This window comes from Apaloderma vittatum, unplaced genomic scaffold, assembly GCF_000703405.1.
Source record: "Apaloderma vittatum isolate BGI_N311 unplaced genomic scaffold, ASM70340v1 scaffold21205, whole genome shotgun sequence".
Classification (NCBI taxonomy): Eukaryota; Metazoa; Chordata; class Aves; order Trogoniformes; family Trogonidae; genus Apaloderma; species Apaloderma vittatum.
In genome coordinates, this window is record NW_009715728.1 from 16,415 (window position 1) to 40,533 (window position 24,119).

At 39.7% G+C, this 24,119-nt stretch overlaps 1 protein-coding gene across 1 annotated transcript in view; it reads left to right on the top strand.

Annotated features, from left to right (window-relative positions):
* Positions 1-1,098: 1,098 nt before the first annotated feature.
* Positions 1,099-24,119, top strand: part of PHACTR2 (phosphatase and actin regulator 2) — a gene marked incomplete at its 5' end in the record, with an annotated part of 48,828 nt that continues 25,807 nt past the window's right edge. Inside the window, 3 exons of the mRNA XM_009869282.1 lie at positions 1,099-1,266; positions 12,128-12,208; positions 15,062-15,220. Coding sequence (XP_009867584.1) covers positions 1,099-1,266; positions 12,128-12,208; positions 15,062-15,220 — 408 coding nt within the window. The remainder of the gene's footprint in view (positions 1,267-12,127; positions 12,209-15,061; positions 15,221-24,119) is intronic.

A 24,119-nucleotide genomic window follows, 5' to 3' on the forward strand; every position in this document is an offset into this window, starting at 1 on the left:
ACAATTCTGTGCCTCATATTTTCCATCCGTAAAATGGGGACAGTGATATTTCCTTCTTTGAATAGTACTTTCTGATTTAATGATCTATGATTATCATTATTACTGCGCATAGTGCCATTAACTCTGTTCTGAATTGGTTATAATTAGAATGTTTAGATGAAAGAAAGCAATTGCAGAGCCCATATGCCACAAACATTTAAGCGCATGTTTAATTTTATGTACGTAAGTAATCACAATTACTTCACTTGAAACTGCACACATGAATAAAATTAAGCGTATTTGAAGTGTTTGTAGGACTAGGAATGGAAGACTCTAAGAAACCTCAGTTCTTAAATAGAAATAAATTATAGTAGACTTTTCAATGAAATTTTTTAAAAATTTATTTTAACTGTATGCTATGGCATGTTGAAGAATGAGTCTTAAATTTGTTCACAAAACTTGATGTTACAGCCATTGATGATAAATATTGGCTTTCTTATCACTCAGTATGTTTTTGCAGAAAAGTAATCCTTCTTTAAACTTTGGCCACAGCTCAAAAGTTTATTGTTAAATATGTTTTGTTAATAAGAAGCCTGACTCATGGCAGGCTGTGCTAGGAATGACGGATTTTGGGGATATCAGACAGACCTATTTTGATTCTACTGCTAGAACAGTTATTTTTACAGCTTGTTTAAGAAAGAATTTGTTTCACTCAAATAGTTTTTACATTGTAAGGGTTTTGTTTTCTATATGATGACAGCTAGTTATCCAGTTTTACCAAGGATAGGGAAAAAGTCGCTCAAATACAAGTTGAAAGAAATTCTCCAGTAGCAGTGGGGAACCGCAGCACTATGCAGATGTGTCAGATGTGCATCATGAGGAGCAAGCTCTGTCCTGCTACTGTTGAGGTGCCGAGCAGAAGGGAAGCCCAGGGCTGGCTGGGGTGGGAACTTGTTTGTGACCACAGGCTGCAGTCAATTGCCACTTGGCTGCCTTCTGTAACAGAAAACACACGGGCACACACACAGCCTGCTGCAGTCTCATAGTGGAAAAGTTTAGCTGTTGGATGCTATTTTGGTTTCAATCCTTCAGTTACCTTTACTTTTCTTGCTTATACAGTTGATGGCTTGGATAAGGCTTCAATCGCTAACTCGGATGGACCAGCCCCAGGATCCCAAACTCCCCCCTTCAAGAGGAAGGGTAAACTCTCCACCATTGGAAAAATCTTTAAGCCTTGGAAATGGCGGAAGAAGAAGACTAGTGACAAATTCAGAGAAACCTCAGCAGGTATGTCAATGACCCTTTGGTGGCAAATAGCAGAAAACACTGTGGTAGCTTTGCAGAGTAATACTTGAAAAGCTCTTGGAGCTTGTCAGATAACAAGGATTATTTAGGCACTGTATTTGACATATTGAAAAACAGTTTTATCTTTGGGAAGGAAAAACCTAACCTTCTTCAGCCTCCACGCTAACCTATCACCAGAAATATGCCATTTGTTTACTATACATTATCTATGATATTCTTTTGATGTTGACAGTGCTGTGTTTTTGTTTTTTTCCTAGCTAAGAAACTCTAGGCTTTATATCACGTATCCTCAAATATGGTGGAAATGTGTTTATGTCCTTCTAATAGTCAGTAACTTGGATTACGAAACACACCTTGCCTTCATGCAGCAAACGTTTGGTCTTGTCAGAGGGAAGAAGCAGGTGTGGCTGTGCCCAGCAGAAGAATGAAGGTCAGCTTTGCGACCGCTGCCTTCATACAGGCTGCTCTGGCCTTTTATTTCCCCATTGGCAAGGCTTGAAGAATGGTCTGTTACATTCCTTCTGAAAAAGAGAGATGTTGAGGGCTGGGATTCAGTTAGATAAACATGGTTGTTTGGTGTCACCTGGGATGTTCTGAAGTGTCCTGTGTGCTCTTCTAGAAGGTTCTGCACCATATTTGTCATCTCTGTGCACCTATTTCCAAAACCCTGGAGCATCCAAAGTGGCTGTAGACACCTATGTTTAAGAAACTGAATGCAACGCTGCATATAAGCGTGTGTGTGTGTCTTTGTGTGTCACAGCTATGGGCAAGCTTTCTCCACAAAAAACCCCAAACTTTTGTTTTGGGATTCAGACATTGGATGCTGTGCTTTTCTAAACTTGAGTCTAATCAGAGTCCAGTGAGCATCTATGAGCTTTTCAGTTCATAACCACAGTGCAAGCGCTCCGTCCCCTATCTTCCACAGCTCTAGGTAACAAGAGCAATACTAATCTCCTAAAGTGTCCTCAGTAAGCTCTCCTGAACTCTTAGGAGTACACTGCTTGACATTTTAAACCCAGAGCAACTCCTGACAATTGCAGCAAGGAACCATATGGTTTTACAGTGTCGCTTCTAGAATGTGCTTTATTTACATGAAAGGCAGAAAGAAAACATTTTCTCTGGTGTCTTCATCACTCCAGATACCGATTGAAGTTTTGGACAGTCTTTCTGACATTTTCAAATCCTTCTTGCCGTCTCTCTTCTCTTTTCTGTTTTTTAATTTTCCTAGGTACCTTGCAACAAAATTCCCACAATGTCTTCCACTACTGCAGTCAAAATAAATCCCCTTAGTCTGCTGTCTCCTTTGTTGCTTCCAGTTTCCTTCAGCTTCCTCAGTGCTATTTTTCATATTATTAGAGCAAAACTATTTCTAGCTAATAACTCCTGAATGTTCTGCAGCTACTGTTGGACAGGTATGTGATTTTTATATATGGTGAATTCTTCAGAATAATCACCATTTATAAGCTGTGTATACAGAGATTCTCCAGACTGTCACAACATACTAGCATGTGTTAAATTGTTATGCCATTAAGCAGAAATGCGTGTGTCATTTTGCAGTTGTTTTTTTACAAATGAATGTCTGGTAAATTCATGTTAAACACAGTGTTTATTATGTTGTACTATTTTTGTTTAGAGGGCCTCAATCTAGTCTTCCAAGTACGATACATCAATTTTTATAATACCAAGGCAAAGCACATGTTTGTATTTTTCTTACAAAAGGGGGAAATTATGCACAAAGAAGTTAAGATATGAACATTTCCAAAAGTGCCTTCTTTTCATGTTAGTACAACATAATAAACACTGTGTTTATTTTTGTTTAGAGGGCCTCAATCTAGTCTTCCAAGTACGATACATCAATTTTTATAATACCAAGGCAAAGCACATGTTTGTATTTTTCTTACAAAAGGGGGAAATTATGCACAAAGAAGTTAAGATATGAACATTTCCAAAAGTGCCTTCTTAGTTACTTGCTTGTACTTAGATTTGCCTGTCTTGTTTACGTTGGTATGGTCCTTCAAGTCATTTCAGGATTGTGGAGAACCCACAGTTCCCATTGACACTGACTTCAGATGGAGTTATTGAGGAGAGTTTATCTCAAGGTGATCACCTGAGAAATTAGCTGTAATGGACAAAAACCATAGTCTCAGAAGTGTAGTGAAAATCAAGCTTTAAAATTATGCTATTGATAAAAATAGACAAGCTTTGAGTCACAGAATACTTTTTCAAGGTGCCAAACAGCTACACTAGTTGGTGATAAGGGTTGTTATTTCGCTTTTTGGACCTTATTGCTGTTATATACCTAGACTATGAGAGCTAAGTTACCATTAACATTACAGGAGAGTATGTGTCATGTTTTACATTCTGAGTCTGGTTTTTCCACTGTGTGCTCCCAATGCATAGTTCTGAAGATAATTAATTGGATAATTTATGGGAAAAAATGTCGATCTTAATTACTCCAAAACTAACTTTCAAGTGATAATTTGTCTTCTCAGTTCTCTCAGCTGTCTGTTAACTTCCGTTGACTCCTGTTTACTGGCACCAGTTTTGTGATGAACAGATCACAAACCTGATCCAGCTAAAAATAAATCCAGCAAAACATAACAAGAAGAAGTATTTTTTACCCTTCTGTGATGGTTACCACTTGGATTTGTGTCTTAGCATTGTGATTTACTATCAATAAAGCACGCTGAAGCAGAGAGAAGAAACAGACTCTTTTGAATGACTTCTTAACATTTAGACAACCTGATTTTTTACACTTCAGCTGTGGTTTTGCAGCACTGCCTTTCAGATCTGGAAGCTAATAAAGTAATATAGACCTCCTCTTTTTTTCAAAGTTAAAACTCTATTTTGCGATCAATATTTTCTTGAAAATGGAGACCACCAGTGTGCAAACAGAAATTCATAAAAGGAGAGTTTGCACTACAAATTGGCAGAAGAAAAGAGTTGATGGTGAAAGATAAATATAGTTCATAGATCATATTAATGAGAGCTCTTATGGTCCATTGAATACATGATGATGTATAATTATGCAGTGAAAAGTGGAAGTTAATTATCTGCACGGTGAAGTATATCTGTAAATGATATAGCAGATGGGAAAAGTTCAGTGCAGGAAGAGGTGACACTTCATTGACTAACTGAAGTCAATAGTCCTTTGTGGCAAAAAAGCTCCTAATGGAATTGATGCACTAAGTGATTAATGTATCTTGTGTATCTAGAATGATCATCTTCTATATAGACTTTTAAATTATCCTGAAAAAAAATTGATTTTTTTTATTTCATTGTTCAGCTAGCATCCTGCTAGATAGCTATATAGTATATATCAAACTTTTATACAGTAGAGACTGCTATTATATTTAATAACATAATGTAAAACAGCTAATTTGTGTAAAACACAAACCCATTCTAATGCTCTGAATTATATAAACTACAGTATTTCAGTGCATATATAGTTTGTGAAGAGTAAATATGCAAAATTTAATGCATGTCCCAGTGAACAGAAGATACTACAGAGTAGGTTTGGAAACTTCTGATAGTTTCATTATTCACTAGATTGATATCTTTCTCTAAGGAGTATGTGTGGTCTATTTTTAATAAGATTCTGCATATCCATCCTGCTACACTGTAAAATTTAATTTATTTGGGTAGAATTATACAAGCATAGTGACACGGGGAATTAATTTCAAGTTTTCAAAACTTTTGTATTATTTTGTACATTCAATATGTAAACTTGCAATCATATGTCCCAGTTTACATGCATTTTATCAACCATGATGATATCTAGTGGTTTGGGTTTTTCTTTCTTCTTTAAAGTGAAACTCTAGCAGTTGTGTAATGTCTGAAAATCTTGACTATCACCTCAAAAACAGCGACACTGGCTCTCTGAGCTGGGGAAATGAAAAGAAAGTAAATCTTGACGACAGGAGTTGTAAGAGTTCTAAAACTAACAGAAGGATTCTCGTGTTATTTTTCCCTTAGATCTCCTGTGAGAGTTTTACCTCTTCTGACTCTTGTAGTGACCTACAAATTTAGGCATTTGGCTGTACAAAACTGGCACAAGAACAGTTCACAGATTTTTTTATATTGAGAATGAAGAGTGTATCTAAGTATTGACTAATCTCCAGAGAGTGAAGATTTGGAGTACCCCTTCATGGAAAATATAGTTTATAGTCTTGCTTAGATGTTACTGATACTTACTTTCCTATCCACATACAAGATACGTGTTTTTTCCCAAGCCCAGCTGTACTTCCCAGCTAAGCCGGCAGCTTGTTGTGGGCTGGACATACCTTTTGTTCATGCAGGTTGCCCGGCAGTAGTACGAGTAGTGCTCATAGGAGTAGACCAGAGTAAGCAATTTATGTGTTGATTTCCAGTGCCTTCCTGCAGTTCCTCCTCTGTCTTGGCCAGAAATGCAGGTGACCTGCCCATATATTTCCATATGGAGAGTAATTGAGATAAATTGTACTCTTCTGCAGCACTTGTGTCTCCAGAAATCTCAGAAACTGACAGGGTGCCAGCCTCAGCTGTGCCACGAATAAGCTGTAGTTTTTCAGTGCAAATCAGGTAAGCTTGCAGGGAAAGCATATCTTGACGTACTTGAGGACTATTTTGCTGACAAGAAGCCACAGAGCGATAGGGAGATACTCATTTGCTTTTGAACTCTGTGTACGTAAGGTATGGAGTCACATTTGTGTGTATGCTTCATGTGAGGCTGGAATTTGAAATGAAAAGTAGTTGAGATTGCGTTCATCCTGCCTTAGATAGTAGTTTGGGGCGGGGAAGGGGAGAAGTAAAAAAAAATAGTTACCTCTCTAACTCTTGAGGAAACAGACCCAGGACCAATGGAGACTGTGCATTTAGTTGACAAGTTTCCCCCTGTTGCATGCTGACACGGGAGAAGAAACTTGCTTATCTAACTTGAGAAAGAGATGGGAAAACATCTGTACAAAATCAAAAGCCTACAGGAAATCCTCTTCCTCGGACTACTCAATCAAAGATGTATTTACATTACAGAAGGAGAGCTCTGTGTGTGCGTGCGTCGATCTTACGTGCAGGAAGCCCATTTCCTGGCCTGAGATCATGGGAGACAGCATGATGAGCGTCACACTTGTCGCCTGTTCTCTTAACAGCCTGTCTTGGTTTCTGCTGGGATGGAGTTAATTTTCTTCCTAGCAGTTGGTATAGTATTGTGTTTTGGATTTAGTATGATAAATCTGTATGCAGCTGAAGAAAGAGTTTCTTTAAGACCGAGTGCGGGCTGTTGGAACGAACGCTTATTGCTTTCTCTGGGTTTTCAATGGGCTTTTTGAAATAGGTTCTTGCTACAGCCTTGCCAGGACATGTACCTTGCAGTTCTTTCTCAAAATGTCACATGACTCTCTTATGAATATCTTTTGGTTGCTAGCAGAAACAGCAAATACCACAAACATAAAAAAAAAAAAAGGAGGACTAGATGTCGAAGGGTTTGTGCCGATGGGGGAATGATGCTTGGCATTTTTTCCTTTAGCAGCTTATTTTCCATGCTGTATCTCAGGAAATCTGTTCTCTGGGCACTGGTTGTATACTTTCCTGCCTAGAGGGCATTCAAAATTAAGTAAAAACAAACAGAAAATGGCATAATCTCAAGGGTTTCTCCCCCTTCAATGTTTTGCTGTGAAGGAAACGAAGGCAGCAGTTTGTGTCTTGGCACCAAGCAGATGCCACTTCAAAGCTCCATTGCAAGAGTGTGTGCAGACAGGGAGCAGGAGGCAATTTTAGCTCTTTACTAGGTCAGAGAAAAATTGAAAATCAAAATTGTCTCGAGCTTCTCTTGGAAGAGCAAAACTGAAGATGGAATAATATCCAGAATCTCACAGCAAGCACTCTTTGAGTCAGAGAATTAGTTTTAAGATTGTCTGAGGTTTGTAGCTGCTGAATATCACTGAACAGTCTTTTGCAGGGGGGAGGGAGGGAGGGATGGAAACTGCTTTTTGAGGTAAACTCTTCTCATGATTAGTGAAACTATTATTTGTATTGGGATAAAAATGCAAATGTTTGTGGGATCCCTTGGATGAGCAAGATTTACTGAAGTGACTGAGGGCTGCGTACAGTGTGATAAATTCACAAGCTTTCTGACAGTTGTAGCTGAAGTGAGGGCAAGCTTTGCTTTTGACTGCAGTAGGAGAAGGATTTTGACATGGGATTTTTTGAGTGCTGGAGCATGACATCTGAGAGTGAAACCTGCCTCACTTCAGCCTTCCTCAGCAGACAGGGACTGATAACCAGTTATACTCATGGTCAGGAATGACTTGTTTGTGTAATCAATCTTAATGCATACATGTATGCAGGTGGAGAAATTGTTATTTCCATTTTATTACAGTTTATTGTAATAAACAGTATGTTGCCGATAATGTTGAAATGTTACGTATCTTCAGGATTTTTTATATGCACATACATTTCTACACCTCGTGTATGTCAGACGTGTTAAGATACCTGTTCACATATACACATACACACATTATATGTACACGTATGACAGAAAAGATTTGCAGTGATAACATCAACTGGTCACTCAGCCTAAGAATGTCCCCGTGAAGGCTCCAGAGAGACCTTATAGCAACTTTCCAGTACCTGAAGGGGGCTACAAGAAAGCTGAGGAGAGACTGTTCGTATGGGTGTGTAGCGACAGGACAAGGGGCAATGGTTTTAAACTAGAGCAGGGTAGATTTAGAATTAGACATTAAGAAGAAGTTCTTTACAACGAGGGTGGTGAAGCACTGGCACAGGTTGTCCAGAGGGGTGGTGGAGGCCCCATCCCCGGAGACCTTCAAGGTCAGGCTTGATTGGCCTCTGATTAACCTAATCTAGTTAAAGATGTCCCTGCTCACTGCAGCAGGGTTGCACTAGTTGACCTTTAGAGGTCACTTCCAGCCCAACACATTCTATGATGGTGGTACAGCAATAGTGTTTATTATATATGTGTTCCAGAATGGTACTAGTCATCTACTCCTGAGTAATATGAGAGATTGTGAAAACAATAATCTGCAGGAATAGCAAGACAAAGGTGTGCTTATGGGAGAAGCAAATGGGTAGTGTATTGTGGCAAGTTCTACTAGAAGAAGAAGGAAGAGAGGTAGGTCTGGAAATCAAAGATAAAAAGTTTAAATTTCTTCAAATGAGAGAGAAAGACACAAATGATGAAATCATGACAAAGGTGGTGATAAGAGGGAGCGTGCCAAATGGGACAGTGGCGGAGGCATCAAATTATAGTTCTTTCTCTATACTGAACTCAAGAGACTGAACTATTTCTGAGTTGACAAATAGTGATACCCGTCCCAGGTGGTTCAGGTAGATGATAACTCTTTTTGCAATTGTCTGTGCCATTAGCTTAGCACCGGATGGCCAATACTCATAGCTTCATTTCTGTTGCTGGTATTTTGAATTGCCATAAGAGGGCAATTCAACTAGAACACCTATGCTTTGGGTTGTTTGTTTGTTTTATATATCACAATTTTAATGTAGGAAATGACACCTGAAAAGGTAGCTCAAATTAAACACTTAAAAAATGTTAACATGTTTAGTAATGTTTAACTTTATCTTTCTATGCCTTAAGTTGCCTATCTATACAGTGATGATAACGCATCTCACATGAGCATCAAAGAGAAGAACAAGTTGTCTTTGGTTCACTCAGTTGTTGGGGTAACATTTGGAAAAATTTTCTCCTCCAATTAAGGTTTAGTTTATTCCTTAGATGAGGCCATAGTGTGAAAAGTAAGGTTAAAAACCTAAGCAAGGAAACAATTAACTGAACACAGTGCAGTCTGTATCCTAAACAAGGCAGGGCTGGCAAAGGTAAAGTATTTAACAAGCAAATAAGAACTGTACCATCTGCAGAGCTATCAGCCTTTGTTCAAACATCTCCTGACTCTGAGCGTTTGACTTTGTAAATCTCTTATTTTGAGAGAGGTTACTGAAACATAACAGTAGTCAAATGTGATTAGCTTGACTGAGTAGTTTGAGACCGTTAAAGCTCAGTGCAATTGGGCTGTGATAATCAAAATACTTGACTGTTTAAATGTGGAATGTATAGTCCAAAGTTTGTAATAAGCAATAAATCATAGTGATGAGTCCACTCTGGCTAAATAGCACCCAGTATAGGTTAGTAAGTAGACGGGCTACTCATTCCTGTTACACAAGGGGCCATATTTTTGGTTACTTTGATTTAAATTAAAATTCTGCCTTTTTCTTTGTAGGAATTAAAATTATGATACTCAATGAATTCTAACATGATTTTTAATACTATTTCTGTGGGCCAAATGATATTTTAAATAAATTATCTTTTCGAGTTGAATTAACTGAGCTTAATCAGTTTAAATAAAAACACCACTCATGGCTAGCATTTTAGATGATGGATTGGGGCTTAAGCTTCTTATCTGTTCATAAATTTTCTAATCTGTGAAGTGGAGATAGTTATGTCTAAGGGATATTATGAAACCTAGGTAATGTTAATAAAATGCCTTGAGGTCTTCCAGTAAAGGTGTAAGGAGTTAGTATCTTTTAATGCCAATTGACATTTTCCATGATAATTTACTCGATACAGTTGTGCATTCAATGTTGTAGAACTGTAAAAAATATATCATCCTGCAGACTAGAGAAAGCTGTTGATGGCGGGGACTGATTCAGTGAAAAGGAGACAGAGAGGAAAAATAGTAGAAAATAAATAATACCTGTAAAGTTGAAATAAGAATAGGAGAAATATTGCTAGCAACAAAACAGATATAAAGTATGTGTGTAAAGTGTTCCTCCTTCGGGTTTATATCAAAGGAGATTTTGCTCTGCTCATAAATACACCTGTTTTCTAGAGAGATTAAGACCCTTCATCCATTCCTGCCCACATAGTCCTCTGACTTCATGGCCCCTGCTCTCTTTTAAAGCAGTCTTTGTGGGTCTGAATGTTCACCTGCATGAAAAACTCTGCAGGAGCAGGGCGTGCTCATGTGCTTAGTTTGCCATGCAAATGCGTGACACACAGTTGCAAGACATGTAATTTAAAATATAATAGGGGAAAACTGGAAGAAGTTCCAAGTAATTTAGGATTGGGACCCAAGGCGGTCTAACTTGGTCTGAATTTGGGCTACCAGACTCTCCCCAAGGAGAGTGCCTTGTATTGAGGGACTGTAGCCACAGTAATGGGCTTTTTTATATTGTCAATTGTGATTTGAATGCTGGGAAGGTTTGACCTTTAAAGACAGACCCACAAAGTATCTGAGTATAGAAACACAGATCTAACTTACGTGTTCTTGAGCCAGTACTGTTTGCATTCACCAGCTGTTGATCTCACAGGCACAGGTAACATGAACTGGGCTGATCAAGGTGGTTGCTGCCTACAGTTCTTCTGCCAGGAGCTGATGCTGTTTTGGCAAGGAAATGCATCCCATGTGGAGCAGTGCCTGAATCCCCACGCTTTGCAGTGTGAGAAGTAAACCCAGTGCTTTAAATTTGAGAAGCACAGAATCTGCTTCACCTTCTGTTCAACCATCACCTTCCCTGGTGAAGAAGGAGGGTGGGAAGCTGTGAGCGGTGATGCCTTTGGGTATCCAAGCACAGCCAGCCTGGTTGTGAGTCAGCAGCTACACAGTTGCCTGTGGCTGGGAAAGACGTTTTGCTGTGCATGAAGGGTAACTTTCTTAGAAGAGCCAACCTCCCTCTCCCTGTGTCTTCCCAGGAGCCATCACTTCGCCATATGGCTGTTCGTTCCAGCTGGGCTGTGGCAAGCAAGATGATAGTTCTTGCAGTATTTAATCTGTGTGCAGCAATTAGGCTGGCTCTAAAGAGTAATTGGATTACCAGAATGTTTGAATTAGTTGATGAGATAAATAACCTTATCCCATAGCATTAATAGGATGAAGTCCAGCGTGGCTGAAACTTTGCCGGATGCCCTCAACTTGAGCTCCAAACATCTCTTGGGTTTTGATGTCCATATGTAAAGAGAAGCAGGATGGGAGATTAACTTCCTAACAATGAAGATGGGATTTTACAAGTGATGGTCACATTTTATGAGCTGTGCACCGTGGTTCTACAGGTCATTGCAGTGGGCTCCCAGATCACTGACCAAAATTGTGTTAGTTTAAGAGTGGGATGCAGTGTGGAGCTGTTCTGTATTTTGCCATTTGTAAATGCTTTTCCCTATAAAGCTATTTAGCTTTTTTCCCCGCGGGAAATAAACATAATAATTAAAATGCTTCATGTCACAGTCTTTTTTGTGTGTGTGCTTTAGGTATCTTTTTTTTTTTTTTTTTTCAAACCTAAAACCAGGGTGCTGCATTTTTTTCCATGAAAGCCAGCTAGCCAGCCTGGATGTTATCCATTTTTAGCACATGACTTTCTACTTTCTGTTTAAGGTGTTTTTCTTCCATTTAAAACAGTTTGCATTTCGCAAAGTCTACTCTGTGAGCTGCTTGCTATGAGCAGCATTTCTCTCTCCCAGCTCCTAACATCTACAAAGTAGGTGGAGGTATCTCCAGCTGAACTAGTCAACCCAGTCAATGGAAAAGAGGTGCTTTTACATGTTAAATGTCTGTGCTAGGGGGAGTTCAACTCCACTCTGAAAGTGCCTTTTTATATTGACTGTAAAAGAAGCCTCATAGAGCCTCAATCAGCTGAAGGTGCTGGATCCCCACATTCTGTGCCTGAAGTCGTGGAACAATATTTTGAGAGAACATCCGTGAAAAGCCAAACCACTTCTCCTGTAGAATCAAAGGGAACAAGATTTCTCAAGGTTTCTGTAAAATAAAAATCTTTTTCTACATTTTCCACAAGCATCAGCAATATGAGAATAAATCTATTCTTAACTGTGCTTTTTCTTTAGTGTTGGAAAGGAAGATTTCGACAAGACAAAGCAGAGAGGAGCTGATAAGAAGGGGAGTGCTGAAGGAAATGCCCGAGCAAGGTGATAACATGTTAACTAGAATTTAGTTCCTGAGTGCTAAACATGGATGATAAAGCCACTATTGGGTTGTTTCCATGTAGTGTAAGTAGGTATGAGGAGACAAAGAGATAATTTTAGCCAGTTGACAAAGAACTAAAGTTGGAGTCAAGAGATAAGTGTTCTGTAAGTGCTCCTGTCGGAGGTCCAGTGTCTGACTTCTGGTCGTATCTTTAGGTATTTTGATGCTCCCTCTAAGTAGTGTGACTCCTGTGGTTCCTACTTATTGTTTGCCAGTATTTTTCCTGAGTTAGCGATTAACCTATTATTTTGAGTCAAAGTCTGCTTTCTAAAGCAACTGGAGTATAATAAGAGAAATTTTGACTGAACAGTTAGAGGCTTTGGGACCCTGAGCAAATCCATAGCATCCATTTCAAGTATCAAAAAGTACCAGTGCTGGGGTCATGTAGATACCACCACTGTCTCAGAGACCACATTCACAAATGGCACAAACGTGAATCTCTGGGACTTGTTTCAAAATGCTATATAGTTTAGTAACTGGTATTAACCAGAATTTGTGTTTTAAAAAGTACAAGTAAACCATGGTTAACACATCTGTGCTACACTGGATGAAGTTTATAGTGATATTCTTTCTAATATTATTGATCTTCTATAAATCTAAATACAAGTCAAGTAAGTAAAGTAATTTTCTGCAGCTTAAAATTAAGCCATTTGACATTTTATCAAGGTGTCAAATAACTCCCATGATTTCTAAAAATATTTTTCTTCTAGAAATTGTGTTACTCTGCCTGAGCTGAAGAATCATGAGAGTATCAATGTGTATAATCTGTGTTGTACACATCGATGTTTAGAAGGGCCTTGTTTGTTGACATGTGACAATGGTTTTCTTCACCATGTTTCATTAATTACCAGACTAAGACATTCAGCATAGCTGGCTTCTGAGTTTGTCTGTCAGCACATGTCTTTGAATTAAAATAAGACATATAAACTCTCCATACCTCAATTTGTCCATCTGTGAATTTGTTATGTTTTTTGCTACATGCTTTACTGGGGAACTGACTGACTTTGTCCACTGATGGTTGTAAATTGCGTTTAGACTGCTAAGACAGTTAATGAAATGTGTTAATGTTTCAGGTTGGTTGCAGTCTGAACATAAATACTACATGATTTGTGTTAAAAGTATGTATGGATTGCTTATCTATGTATGCTTAACCTTGTTCCATTCTTTAAAAGCAATGGGACTTTGCATCTCTTGCAGAAGTTAAACAAAGTGAGTAAAGGATGTAAAGATGAACAAATTTCTCCCCTTCCTCCTGACTTAAGACCATCAATCCAGTTTGGGTTGCTTTCATCCTGTTGTGCTTCATGTCTGATGAAAATTGTGATTTTTAAGGAGCATTTTGAAAGAATATAGGATTGCTTTGAAGGTGCTAAAAATGGAGATAAAGATAGTCATTGAGCGGTGTGAAGGTAGTTAGAAGGAATGACTGTGGAGCTGGAAGTGAAAAGGGGAGATTACATGGCATCTTGAAATGTAAGAGGGTAAGAAATATGAAGAAGTAATAGTGTTTCAGATGGAATGAAGGAGAACGGAGTGGAAAGTGGCAAGTGCCACATGGAGACAGGAGGTGCCAGAAGAGAGAAGCTGAAGAAACTGGATGTTGCAATAACGTAAGAAGGAAGCCTTGTGCAACCATCAGCTATAGTGAGTGAGGCAAGGTTAAGAAGGCAAAACTTAGTTTTTACACATCAAGTTGAAGTTAGCGTGTGGGCAAGAATGAAACCATCAGCTTAACCCATGGAGCACTCAAAGATGGTAATTGTGTTGAAACCAGGGAAGTGCCAAACATCCAGGTCCAATAGCACGCAGCAAGGAAGAAGAGGAGGAGAAGAGACTGGAATTACCACAATTAATGAAGAATCAACAGGCGATACCAGAAGAAGTGCCGGGTATAGATTTGTATAATTTTTGGATGGACAGCAAGAGAGATAATCCTGCAGGAGGAGAGCAATCATCTGTGTGAGCTACAAATGGGGTGTGAGGAACAAAAGGACAACAAACCTTAGATACCAGAGAAGAAATTCAGCACAATTTTTAAATGCATGGAATTGAGAGCAGAAATCAGCAAATAGGGAAGAGAGAAAGCTATGAGACAGAAAGATTATGTAGCATTTTGAGGAGTGCAGAGACAAGTATGGAAGAGAAAGAAGTTTTTCTCAGTATTAAATAAAACCTCACAGCTGAGGTAGTCTGGGTAAGTGAGTAAAATATCATCAGAATTGGGAAAGAATTTGACTTGCAGAATTTAATAATGACAGGATTCGTAGTACAGGAAGACTTCACCTTGGTTCTTAAGACTGGATAATGACTTTGTGACCTCTTTTATTCATTAACTGGGCACACGTACTCTGAGGACTGTCTGAATTCCTACCTGACTTACCTACTGTTAAATGCACCACAGTAGTCCTGCAACTGCCCCCTAATTGTCCAGATTTGAGGTGTGTTGGAACATGTTGCAGGTCCGTTGTGATCCACGCACACGGTTTTCTGTTGCATAAACCAAGATGCAGGGAGAAAGAAAGCGGAAGACACGTGTTCTCACATGTACAGATACGGAGCTGGACCTGAAAACTCATGTGCACTTCCAGGCCCTCTGCTGTGGAGGTGTCCACCCAAAGAATGTGGAAGCCTATAGAGTTCCTTTGCAGAGCAGATCTGAAGCCTGATGTTTCACATGTCAGTAAGTCTTTCTGCTTTGCTTCCATGGACACTTGAAACAGAGGGATGCTGTGTGTTTTCAATACATGCTAACGAAACAGTTAAACTAGGCAATAGCTTTTTAATTTTCGTTTCAGATGGTGATGTAACAGTAAATTTTGAAACTTCAAATGGACACACCATAGCCATTGGTGAAGAAGCCATACAGGAAGAGAATGTGGTAAAAGCCAGTGGAGATAATGGTATTTTAGCAGAGAAAGCATCAGCATTGGAAGGAAAAAAAGAAGATCAAAAAGGTAAATGAACACATTTTCACAAATTGTTTTTCATTTACTTAAAATGTTAACGTGTTCTTCCATTCGCCCAAGTATATGCACTGAGTTCTTGTCTGCCGCAAGAACACCAACAGAACCTGCTTAGAAGGTAAAAGGTAAAAAGTATCAGTATTATGTTAGTGGTAGACATGCCTTTTACATGTAGATATAGTAAGGTCATAAAGAGAAGCATGGTCTGAGCATGAAAATACGTGCAGGGATGTTTGGTTTCTAAATTCAGTTTGAGCCTTTCCTTGTAGCCATGGGCAAGTTTTTGTTTTAAGGTTTCCTTTTGTGAAACAAGACACTAAGCGCGTATGAATCATCTTGCAATATCACTGTAGAAGTGGCTCATAGGTTGAATGTTTAGAAGTGTTTAAGCCACTTTAAAAACATGTATCATATTGAAAGTAACTTCAGCAACTCATTCCTATTGGTTTTACACTTGCAGTCCAGCTCTTGTATTCAAGGGAGTATATCACTACTGCTAATTGAACCTAGATAATTTATGGAAAATGTTTTTTATGACTGTAGGGTTTTCGATAGATTAATTGCAGTAAATGCCACTAAAAACTCTGCAGCCCCAAAGTCCATGGTAGTTTTGCTACCTCTAGTCAAGATCACAAGAGTTTGACTGAATAAGGGAAAAGTGAAGATTAATGTGGAATCACAGGATTTGAACCAGTTTTACTTCCTTTCTCTAGCATCTTGAATAATGAACCACGTATTTTCCCTGTCAAAAAGTGTTCTTAAATACTGTTCCATTTACTGGATTTTCCTAGAGGAAAGAGCAAAGATATGAAAGATCAAGAAGTTCATGGCTGGCTGTTAGACTAAGCAGGCTTTCCAGTGTCTTCTAGTAACCTCTACCTAATGACAAATGAGCCTCTGGAGGTTGAGAGGGTTGGTTCAGCTAACACAAAAATTTGAATTCTTCTCTGAGCTATGTAAATCACTTGACTATGTAAAATGTGGCCAGATATCCAAGGAGAACTACCTTTCTTATGAGACTTCTAGTACTTCCTGCCTCCCAGCAAGACAGAAACACAAGATTAGCCTTTTTCATGACATTTAAATACAACTATCTTTTGGTGCCAACTAGAACCAGATGTGTATTGGGCAAGGGGAGAGAGTTATAAAAGCCATGGAAAACTCTTTTAAAATGGCTCAGGTTAACTCTGGAGTTAGATCAGACCACTTATTATTTTATACATCCCTAAGTATAGCATTTTGAAATTGTGAGGTCTTGGAAGTTTTCCTAAGGTGCAGGGGTTTTTTTTAGAAATATAAATTTCTAACTGTGTTGAAATACCCTCTAGCTTACTTTGCGGAATGTAGAATTCCAATGAAGCAGGAAAGGTTCAGTATCTATTTAAAAAAAACATTATAACACTACACTTCTTATATATGGTGTTGACCTTAGAGACAGAAGTTAAAAATTATTGCTGTACAAGAGCAGGCTCAGTACAGAATAACACATAGCTATCACTCCAGTCCCTCTCCAAAAGTGAAGTATATATGGAGGAGGGAGAAGGAAAACAAAAAATGAGCCAACTTCGTATCCTAGGCTTTGTAGAATGTCAGTGTAACCATAGAGGTACTTTCCTCTTACAACTAAACATGAAGCTCTGCTATGCATAGACATCTAGAGTTCTCTGAAAAGGAACTAGGTAAATGTATTGCAGAGGAATAGTCTGCCCAAGAACGGTGTTAAGGATTGATTCTGTACATCAGCAACAGTGTTAGGCAGTGCAACTCGCTCATGTAAATGTGATGATGACTGTTGGAGCTGGAAGCTTGGAAAGAACAAGTGATACAGGTGCATTGTGAGAGTATGGTTAGAGCTGACAGCAACACATGGTACAATGTGGAGTATATTAGGAGTTAGAAGAAGTTAAAGGAAGAAAGTTGTTCCGGAAGGAGCCACGGAAATACAGTATCAACAGGGCAAACAGTAGGTTCAACCATGCAATGTAAAAATAAGTTAAGCATAAGTGAGTGAAGCAGATGACACCCAAAAGGTGTTGCCTGTGCTGCCAGGCAGTTCTATAAACTGTGTACCCAGCTGCTGCCTGTCAGGTGCCTTTCATATTTGGTGAAAAAAATTCCCTTTGGCAATTTAATAGCATAACTGTTACTGTTGGTAGTAATGATGTCAGTCATCCAGGCGGGGTATATAAAACAAAATTTCTCCTTTATGGCAGGATAATAAGAAACTGGTGACAGTTTTACATAAAACAGGTAGTTGATGGATAAAGCTCTGCAGATGAGGAATCAAGAAATCTTTTACCTGGATAATTTATTCACATTACATTTGTACTGGGTTGAGTTCTGAATTGTTTTGTTTTGACTGAGGAAAGTCACCAGCATATTTTACAGAATATAAGGAGCTAAACTGTAGCTGTTCTCTGTGAGCATGCTGGAAGGGATACAGAGCAGCAAGTAGACAGGCAGGAGACCAAACTGTACCATCAAGCCACGGCTCCTGATTTGTGGTGGTTGTCTGCAGTAGCCCCAGCAGACCCCAGCGCTCCAGGTTCCAGGTGGGATATGAGCATTTCAAAGGGGATCCAAAGAGTCTCTCTAAGCAGTGTTGGAGACCTAAAGCCACGGTAGTAGAATAGGGGTCAACATTGTGGCTGTTTAGCTCCCTAGGTATAGGGATGTAGTCTGCTGACACAGCGTTGCATACTGCACATGGTGAAACCTCCTGGTACTGTGCCAGAGCTGCTTTTGCCCTTTCTGCCCTTCCAGGATGTCTCTGGCACACAAATATAGCAGAGAACCCTGAGTTTACATCTGAGTTCAGTTTGTAAACTAACTCATCTTTATTATAACAAGCTAAATCTTTTCATAGAATCACAGAATGTTAGGGATTGGAAGCGACCTCTAGGGATCATCCAGTCCAACCCACCTGCCAGAGCAGGATCCCCTAGGGCAGCCACACAGGAACGCGTCCAGGGAGGGTTTCAAAGGCTCCAGAGAAGGAGACTCCACAACCTCTCTGGGCAGCCTGTTCACATGCTCTGTCACCCTCACAGTAAAGAAGTTTCTCCTCATGCTGAGGTGGAACTTCCCATGTTCTAGATTATACCTGTTATTCCTTGTCCTATTAATGGGTACCACTGTGAAGAGACTGGCACCTTCCTTGTGACACCCACTCCTCAGATATTTGTATACATTAATAAGACCCCCTCTCAGCCGTCTCCTTTCAAGACTAAACAGCCCCAGTTCTCTCAGTCTCTTTTCATAGGAGAGATGTTCAAGTCCGTTAATCATTCTCATAGCTCTCTGTTGGAATCTCTCAAGTAGGTTCCTGTCTCTCTTGAATTGGGGAGCCCAAAACTAGACTCGACCTCAGTGCAGGACCTTACTCTTGGCCTTGCTGAACTTCATGAGGTTGGGCTGGGCCCACCTCTCAAGCCTGTCAAGGTCCTTCGGGATGGCATCCCTACCCTCCAACGTGTCGACCACACCACACAGTTTAGTGTCGAGAGCAAACTTGCTGAGAGTGCATTCTATCCCACTGTCTATATGGCTGACAAAGATGTTAGCGCTGGTCCCAGTACCGATCATTGTGGGATACCACTCGTCACTGTTCTTCACTTGGACACTGAGCCATTGATCACAACTCTTTGAGTGCAACCATCTAGGCAATTCCTTATCCATCAAGTGGTCCATCCATCAAACCAGTGTCCTTCCAGTTTAGAGACCAGGATGTTGTGTGAGATAGTGTCAAATGCTTTACACAAGTCCAGGTAGATCAGTTGCACTTCCCTTATCCACTGATGCTGTAATATTGTTGTAGAAGGCCACCAAGTGTGTCAGGCACAATTTGCCTTTGGTGAAGCCATATTGGCTGCCACCAATCGCCTCCTCTATATCCATGTACCCTAGCAGCTTTTCCAGGAGTATGTGCTCCATGATCTTGCCAGGCACAGAGATGAGACTGATGCGCCTGTAGTTCCCCGGGTCTTCGTTTTTCTTCTTTTTGAAGATAGGGATTATGCTTCCTCTTTTCCAGTCAATCGGAACCTCTCCAGACTGCCATGATTTCTCATATATGATGAAAAGTGGCTTAGTAACCTCATCTGCCAGTTCCCTCAGGACCAGTGGACGGATCTCGTCAGGTCCCATGGATTTGTGTACCTTCAGGTTCTTTAGATGGTCCCGAACCTGGTCTTCACTCACAGTAGGCAGTTCTTCAGTACTCCAATCTCTGCCTGTCATTTCTGCAACTGGGCCAGTGTGGCTGGAGCTCTTGCCAGTGAAAACTGTGACAAAAAAGTCATTGAGCACCTCAGCCTTTTCAATATCCTGTGTGACCAGCTCTGCTGTTTCCTTCTGGAGTGGTCCTATGTTTTCCTTAGTCTTCCTTTTGCCACTAACATACCTACAAAGCCTTTCTTACCGTCCTTGACATCCCTAGCCAGATTTAATGCCAGCAGAGCTTTAGCTTTCCTAACCTGATCCCTGGCTGCTCGGTTGACTTCTCTGTAATCCCCCAGTGTTGCCTGTTCACTCTTCCATGACCTGTAGACTACCTTTTTGCATTTGAGAGTGTCTAGGAGCTACTTGTTCATCCATGCAGGCCATCTGGTTTGTTACCAGCTTGCCTCTTTTTTGGAATGCATAGGTCTTGGGCTTGGAAGAGGTGGTCCTTGAATATCATGGAATGGTTTGCGTTGGAAGGCACCTTAAAGATCAGCTAGTTCCAACCCCCCTGCCATGGGCAGGGATGCTTCCCACTAGACCAGGTTGGTCAGAGCCCCATCCAACCTGGCCTTGAACACTTCCAGGGAGGAGGCAGCCACAACTCCCCTGGGCAACCTGTTCCAGTGTCTCACCACCTCCACAGAAAAGAATTTCCTCTTAATATCTAATCTAAATTTAACCCTTGTTACATTCGTCCTGATAAAGAGTCCTTTCCCATCTTGCTTCTGGACCTCCTTTAAGTACTGGAATGCCATTTAATGTCTCCTAGCTTAGTATACTGGATTCAGAGGTTCTTTACTGCTCTCCCTTAAATCTTCCATTAAATTTAATCTTTTGTTTTTCTTATGTATAACTAAGCACAAACTCTAGTCTTATGAGCATGCATCGTCACTGACCAATGCTGTAGTTTGTCTACCAAGGAATGTTCTTCAAAGTCAAATTTTATAGGGTCCTTTTCTCAGAGGTCCACTCACAAAGTGGAACAAAACCTGCTGAATTTAAGATAGTAGCCTGCATCTTCCAGGATCTCAGACAAAAGCCTGCTTTCTTGCAGATACTAATCCTGCAAATGAGTCACTGCGAGAGACAAGACAGACTTTCTTCTCTCTGATTTGCCTAGCTGGCTTCCTACACTCCTGAGCTCTGTAGATCATTGATATGAGCACCATACATAAAAGGGGTTTTGTTTGCTTGACTCTCAAAGAATCTCTCACTCCAGCTGAGTTATTTGCTGGCTAAAACTAGTTCTTCTAAGAATAGTATATCTTCGATTCATCACCTGAACTATGTAAATGAGGCTGAATCCAAATCATCTTAAAAGGAAAGCTGCTCTAGATAAAGCTGTATTTGGGCAGAGCCTGTCCACCAAGTCAGCCAGGCTGCCTCATGCCAGTAGGCTGACGTGAAGAGGCACAGGCTTTCACCCACAAAAGTTAAGTGATAGAGGAAAGCTTCTAATTTGTAAAGCTGCCTTTTTTTTTTCTTTTCTTTTATAGAAAAAAATATTCTAATGTGGCTCCAGAAATGAGTTTGTAGATGTGGTTTTAATGAACTAGCCATTGAATTATTTGAGCAGATCTATACAGAAAGTATAAGGGAATGTAGAAGCCTACAGGCCTTTCACTTTCCAAGTCTCCCATAGACCAAGAAATGGTAAAAGTATGCAGCTGGAGATGTTTTAGGTATTCTCTCTTGATTTAACAGCTTACATTTTATGCAAAGGTTGGACACTTAGCAATGTAAAATGACAGTCAGTGTTGGGGTTTTTTTTTGCTTTTTTATCTTGGAACCAACACAAAATACCTGAATGTGATTGCTTTAAGTCAGATGTTATGCCTGTCCCTTTCTCCTCTCTCCTGTTTTCTTCACTGTCTCTGTTACAAGACCTCTTGCACATGGTGTTGTTGAAATTATAGAGTGAGTAAGATCTGGAAGTCTGCAGATGTACGGATTGGCTCATCCATCTTCAAGAGAGATGAATTTAAAACTGCAGAGAGTGCTGCACAGAGCATCGTGAGACAGCTGTTCTTGTTCAGCCTAGCAAAACAGAGCCTGAGAGACCTTGAGTGTGTTTGATGAATGCAACAAGTTGGTGTGTAGCCAGGACAGAGCATGGCTAAAGGACAATGCTGGCACAAGTAGAAAGGAATAAACAGGGGCTTGAAATACATTTAGACTGGAAATTAAAGGAAGCTTTCTTTTCTTGAGCAGAATTTTTGTAGCAATAGCAGGAACAAAAATTGGAACTGGTTAAATCTCAAGTTTATGAAAGGATTCGTATGAGTTGACCACCTGCATCAGCACAGTCAATGAGTCCAAAAAAGAGACAAAAGGCACGTTGTCTTGCCCTGCATCCCAAGTTTCTGAATGACAGCTTCCTGGGTTTTGAGTAATCAAAGCACAGCTCTCTGCATAGGCTGGAAAGAAAACTCATGATTCTCAAAACTCTAATTGAGTTTCATTTTGCAGGGAGTCATACTGCAGAAGACAAGAAATCATATATTATTTCCACCTTCCTTTTTACATTGTGTTACTCCACTGAGCTGTGCTTGTCTTTTAGAAGGGTGCTTTGCAGCTGGGGTAGATTATATGCTTGAACTTCAGCACTGCTTTTCCTCAAGCTAGCTTCATGCCACTGCTCCAGTTGTAGAAACACAAATACTGGATGGCTAAATCCTGGGGTAGAAAAGCTTTGGCCTCTGGTTCCAAAGAAGTTCACAAAAGTAAAAAAAAATAATCTTTTGTACAACCCCATCATGAATGCCCGGCATTTTCCTAGGTCCATTTGGTCCAGAGTTTGCAAAAGGTCCCACATTTAGCTTCCAGAATAAGTCCTCTGATTTTCCAGTGTATATGGCACACTGGAATCTCTCTGAAAGTCCCTGAGACTTGATGAGTCCCCAAAAGAGCTGTCGTATACTGAGTACTTAGTAATCCTGACCATCATTGAGGTGTTTACATGAGAACACAGATTTCTTTAGAGTCTGACCCCAATCACTATCTTTGGAACAAGAAAATCAGGTCTCAAAGTGAGCTTTCTTGAAAATCTGGCCTTTGCAAAATTTATTCTAAACATACTATTGATCCAAATGCTTAATGGGACATTAGCATTTGCTTTGCTTTCCTATTCAAAGAGTAATTTATAGGCAGGTTACTTTTACAGCAGATGTCTTGATCAAGGCAGCAGTGAATATTCCTATCTGCTGGACTTTTGAAGACCTTTTGTTTAAAGGTCAGTTCATGATGAACAGATGTTTACATTAAGAAAAACAACAACCATAAAAATACATTGCAAGTGATGCTGAGATGTCTGAGGGATTGACTTGACTGAATTGATGGGTCCAAACTGATTCAGATGCCTCCTTGTTTGGGCAAAAGGTGCAGAAGGAAAAGCAGGTGTGAAGACCAAGGGTCCATATTCAAGCAGAATCATGTTAGGGAGGTATAAGTACAGCATAATTGTATCTCCAGCCTTTAACAGACATCAAACCATCCCTGTCGCTGTTCAAGATCAAGCCACTATTGCTGTTACTAGTTATTTGTATTACTACAGTACTTATGTATATACCAGAAATTTATTGTAGTGTCTTATATAAATGCAGAAAAAGCATAAAAAATGCTGATTCACTTGCAATAAAAGAGAGCACACTATGATTAGGCACTGAAGAACAAGAGAGGACTAGACCAGGATAACAGCACAATGCTGGCAGCCTAAAAATTGTCAGCTTTGGTAACACAGCAGAAGGGAATTTGAGGGAGCACAGTCAGTGAGTGTTCACAAGCCTGAGGGGCAGCAGAGGAAAACCAATGGAAAGAATCTGCTTCAAAACTTGGCTTGTCTCTGGCAAAAGGTGATAAAGTGGACTGGTGAGATAGGAGCTGGAAATCTGTACCTCAAGAGTAAACAAGAAACAATAGTTTGGGTAGGATCAGACTGACATTGAGGGCAGTCGAGCTTATATCTGATGATAGAAAAGGTGAAGCTGACAAGGATAAAAACAACAAAGCTGATAAGACACCAAGAGGGACAATATATGGTCAGAGGCAATTGTCTTCACCATAGCTTTCCTCATGGCAATGAGGAAAAAGAAGATTCATTGTTCAAGGCCAAGAAAAGGGCATATACATAATCAAGAGGCAGTCAAGACTTGCGAGCTGTAACTATCTGAGCAGATAGGATACTGCTGTGCAGAAAAAGTTTGCCAGTCTTTGGTATGACGTACACAAAAGTATGGAAAGAGCTGTCCTAGATAAAATGGTAGTGATTTCATTTAAAATCAATATTGTATATATCGTCAGTTTTAATCACAACTGAAGTGTGCAAGCAAGATCTTTGATGTGAGTGAACTGTTGCAATTTTGGTTGTAATTTATATTTTTTGTAGTTACTTCTCTAAAGCAAATTTGAAAATTATTAGTTGGTTGTCACTAAAATGTGTTTATTTGCAACTAAATAAAGCTTTAATCTTATATTTTGTACTTTTTTTCCTGAATCAGAAGATAAATTCTAATGCATATTAGTTAATGAGATGTATAGCTTAATGCAGACTGACTGAGATTCTAAATAATTGCACTGTATTACTTTAGAATGTGGTGAATGTTGTATTTCTTTTAATTGGTTATTCTCTTTTTAATATTTTCTCTGTGACTGGAAGCAAAACATGGTA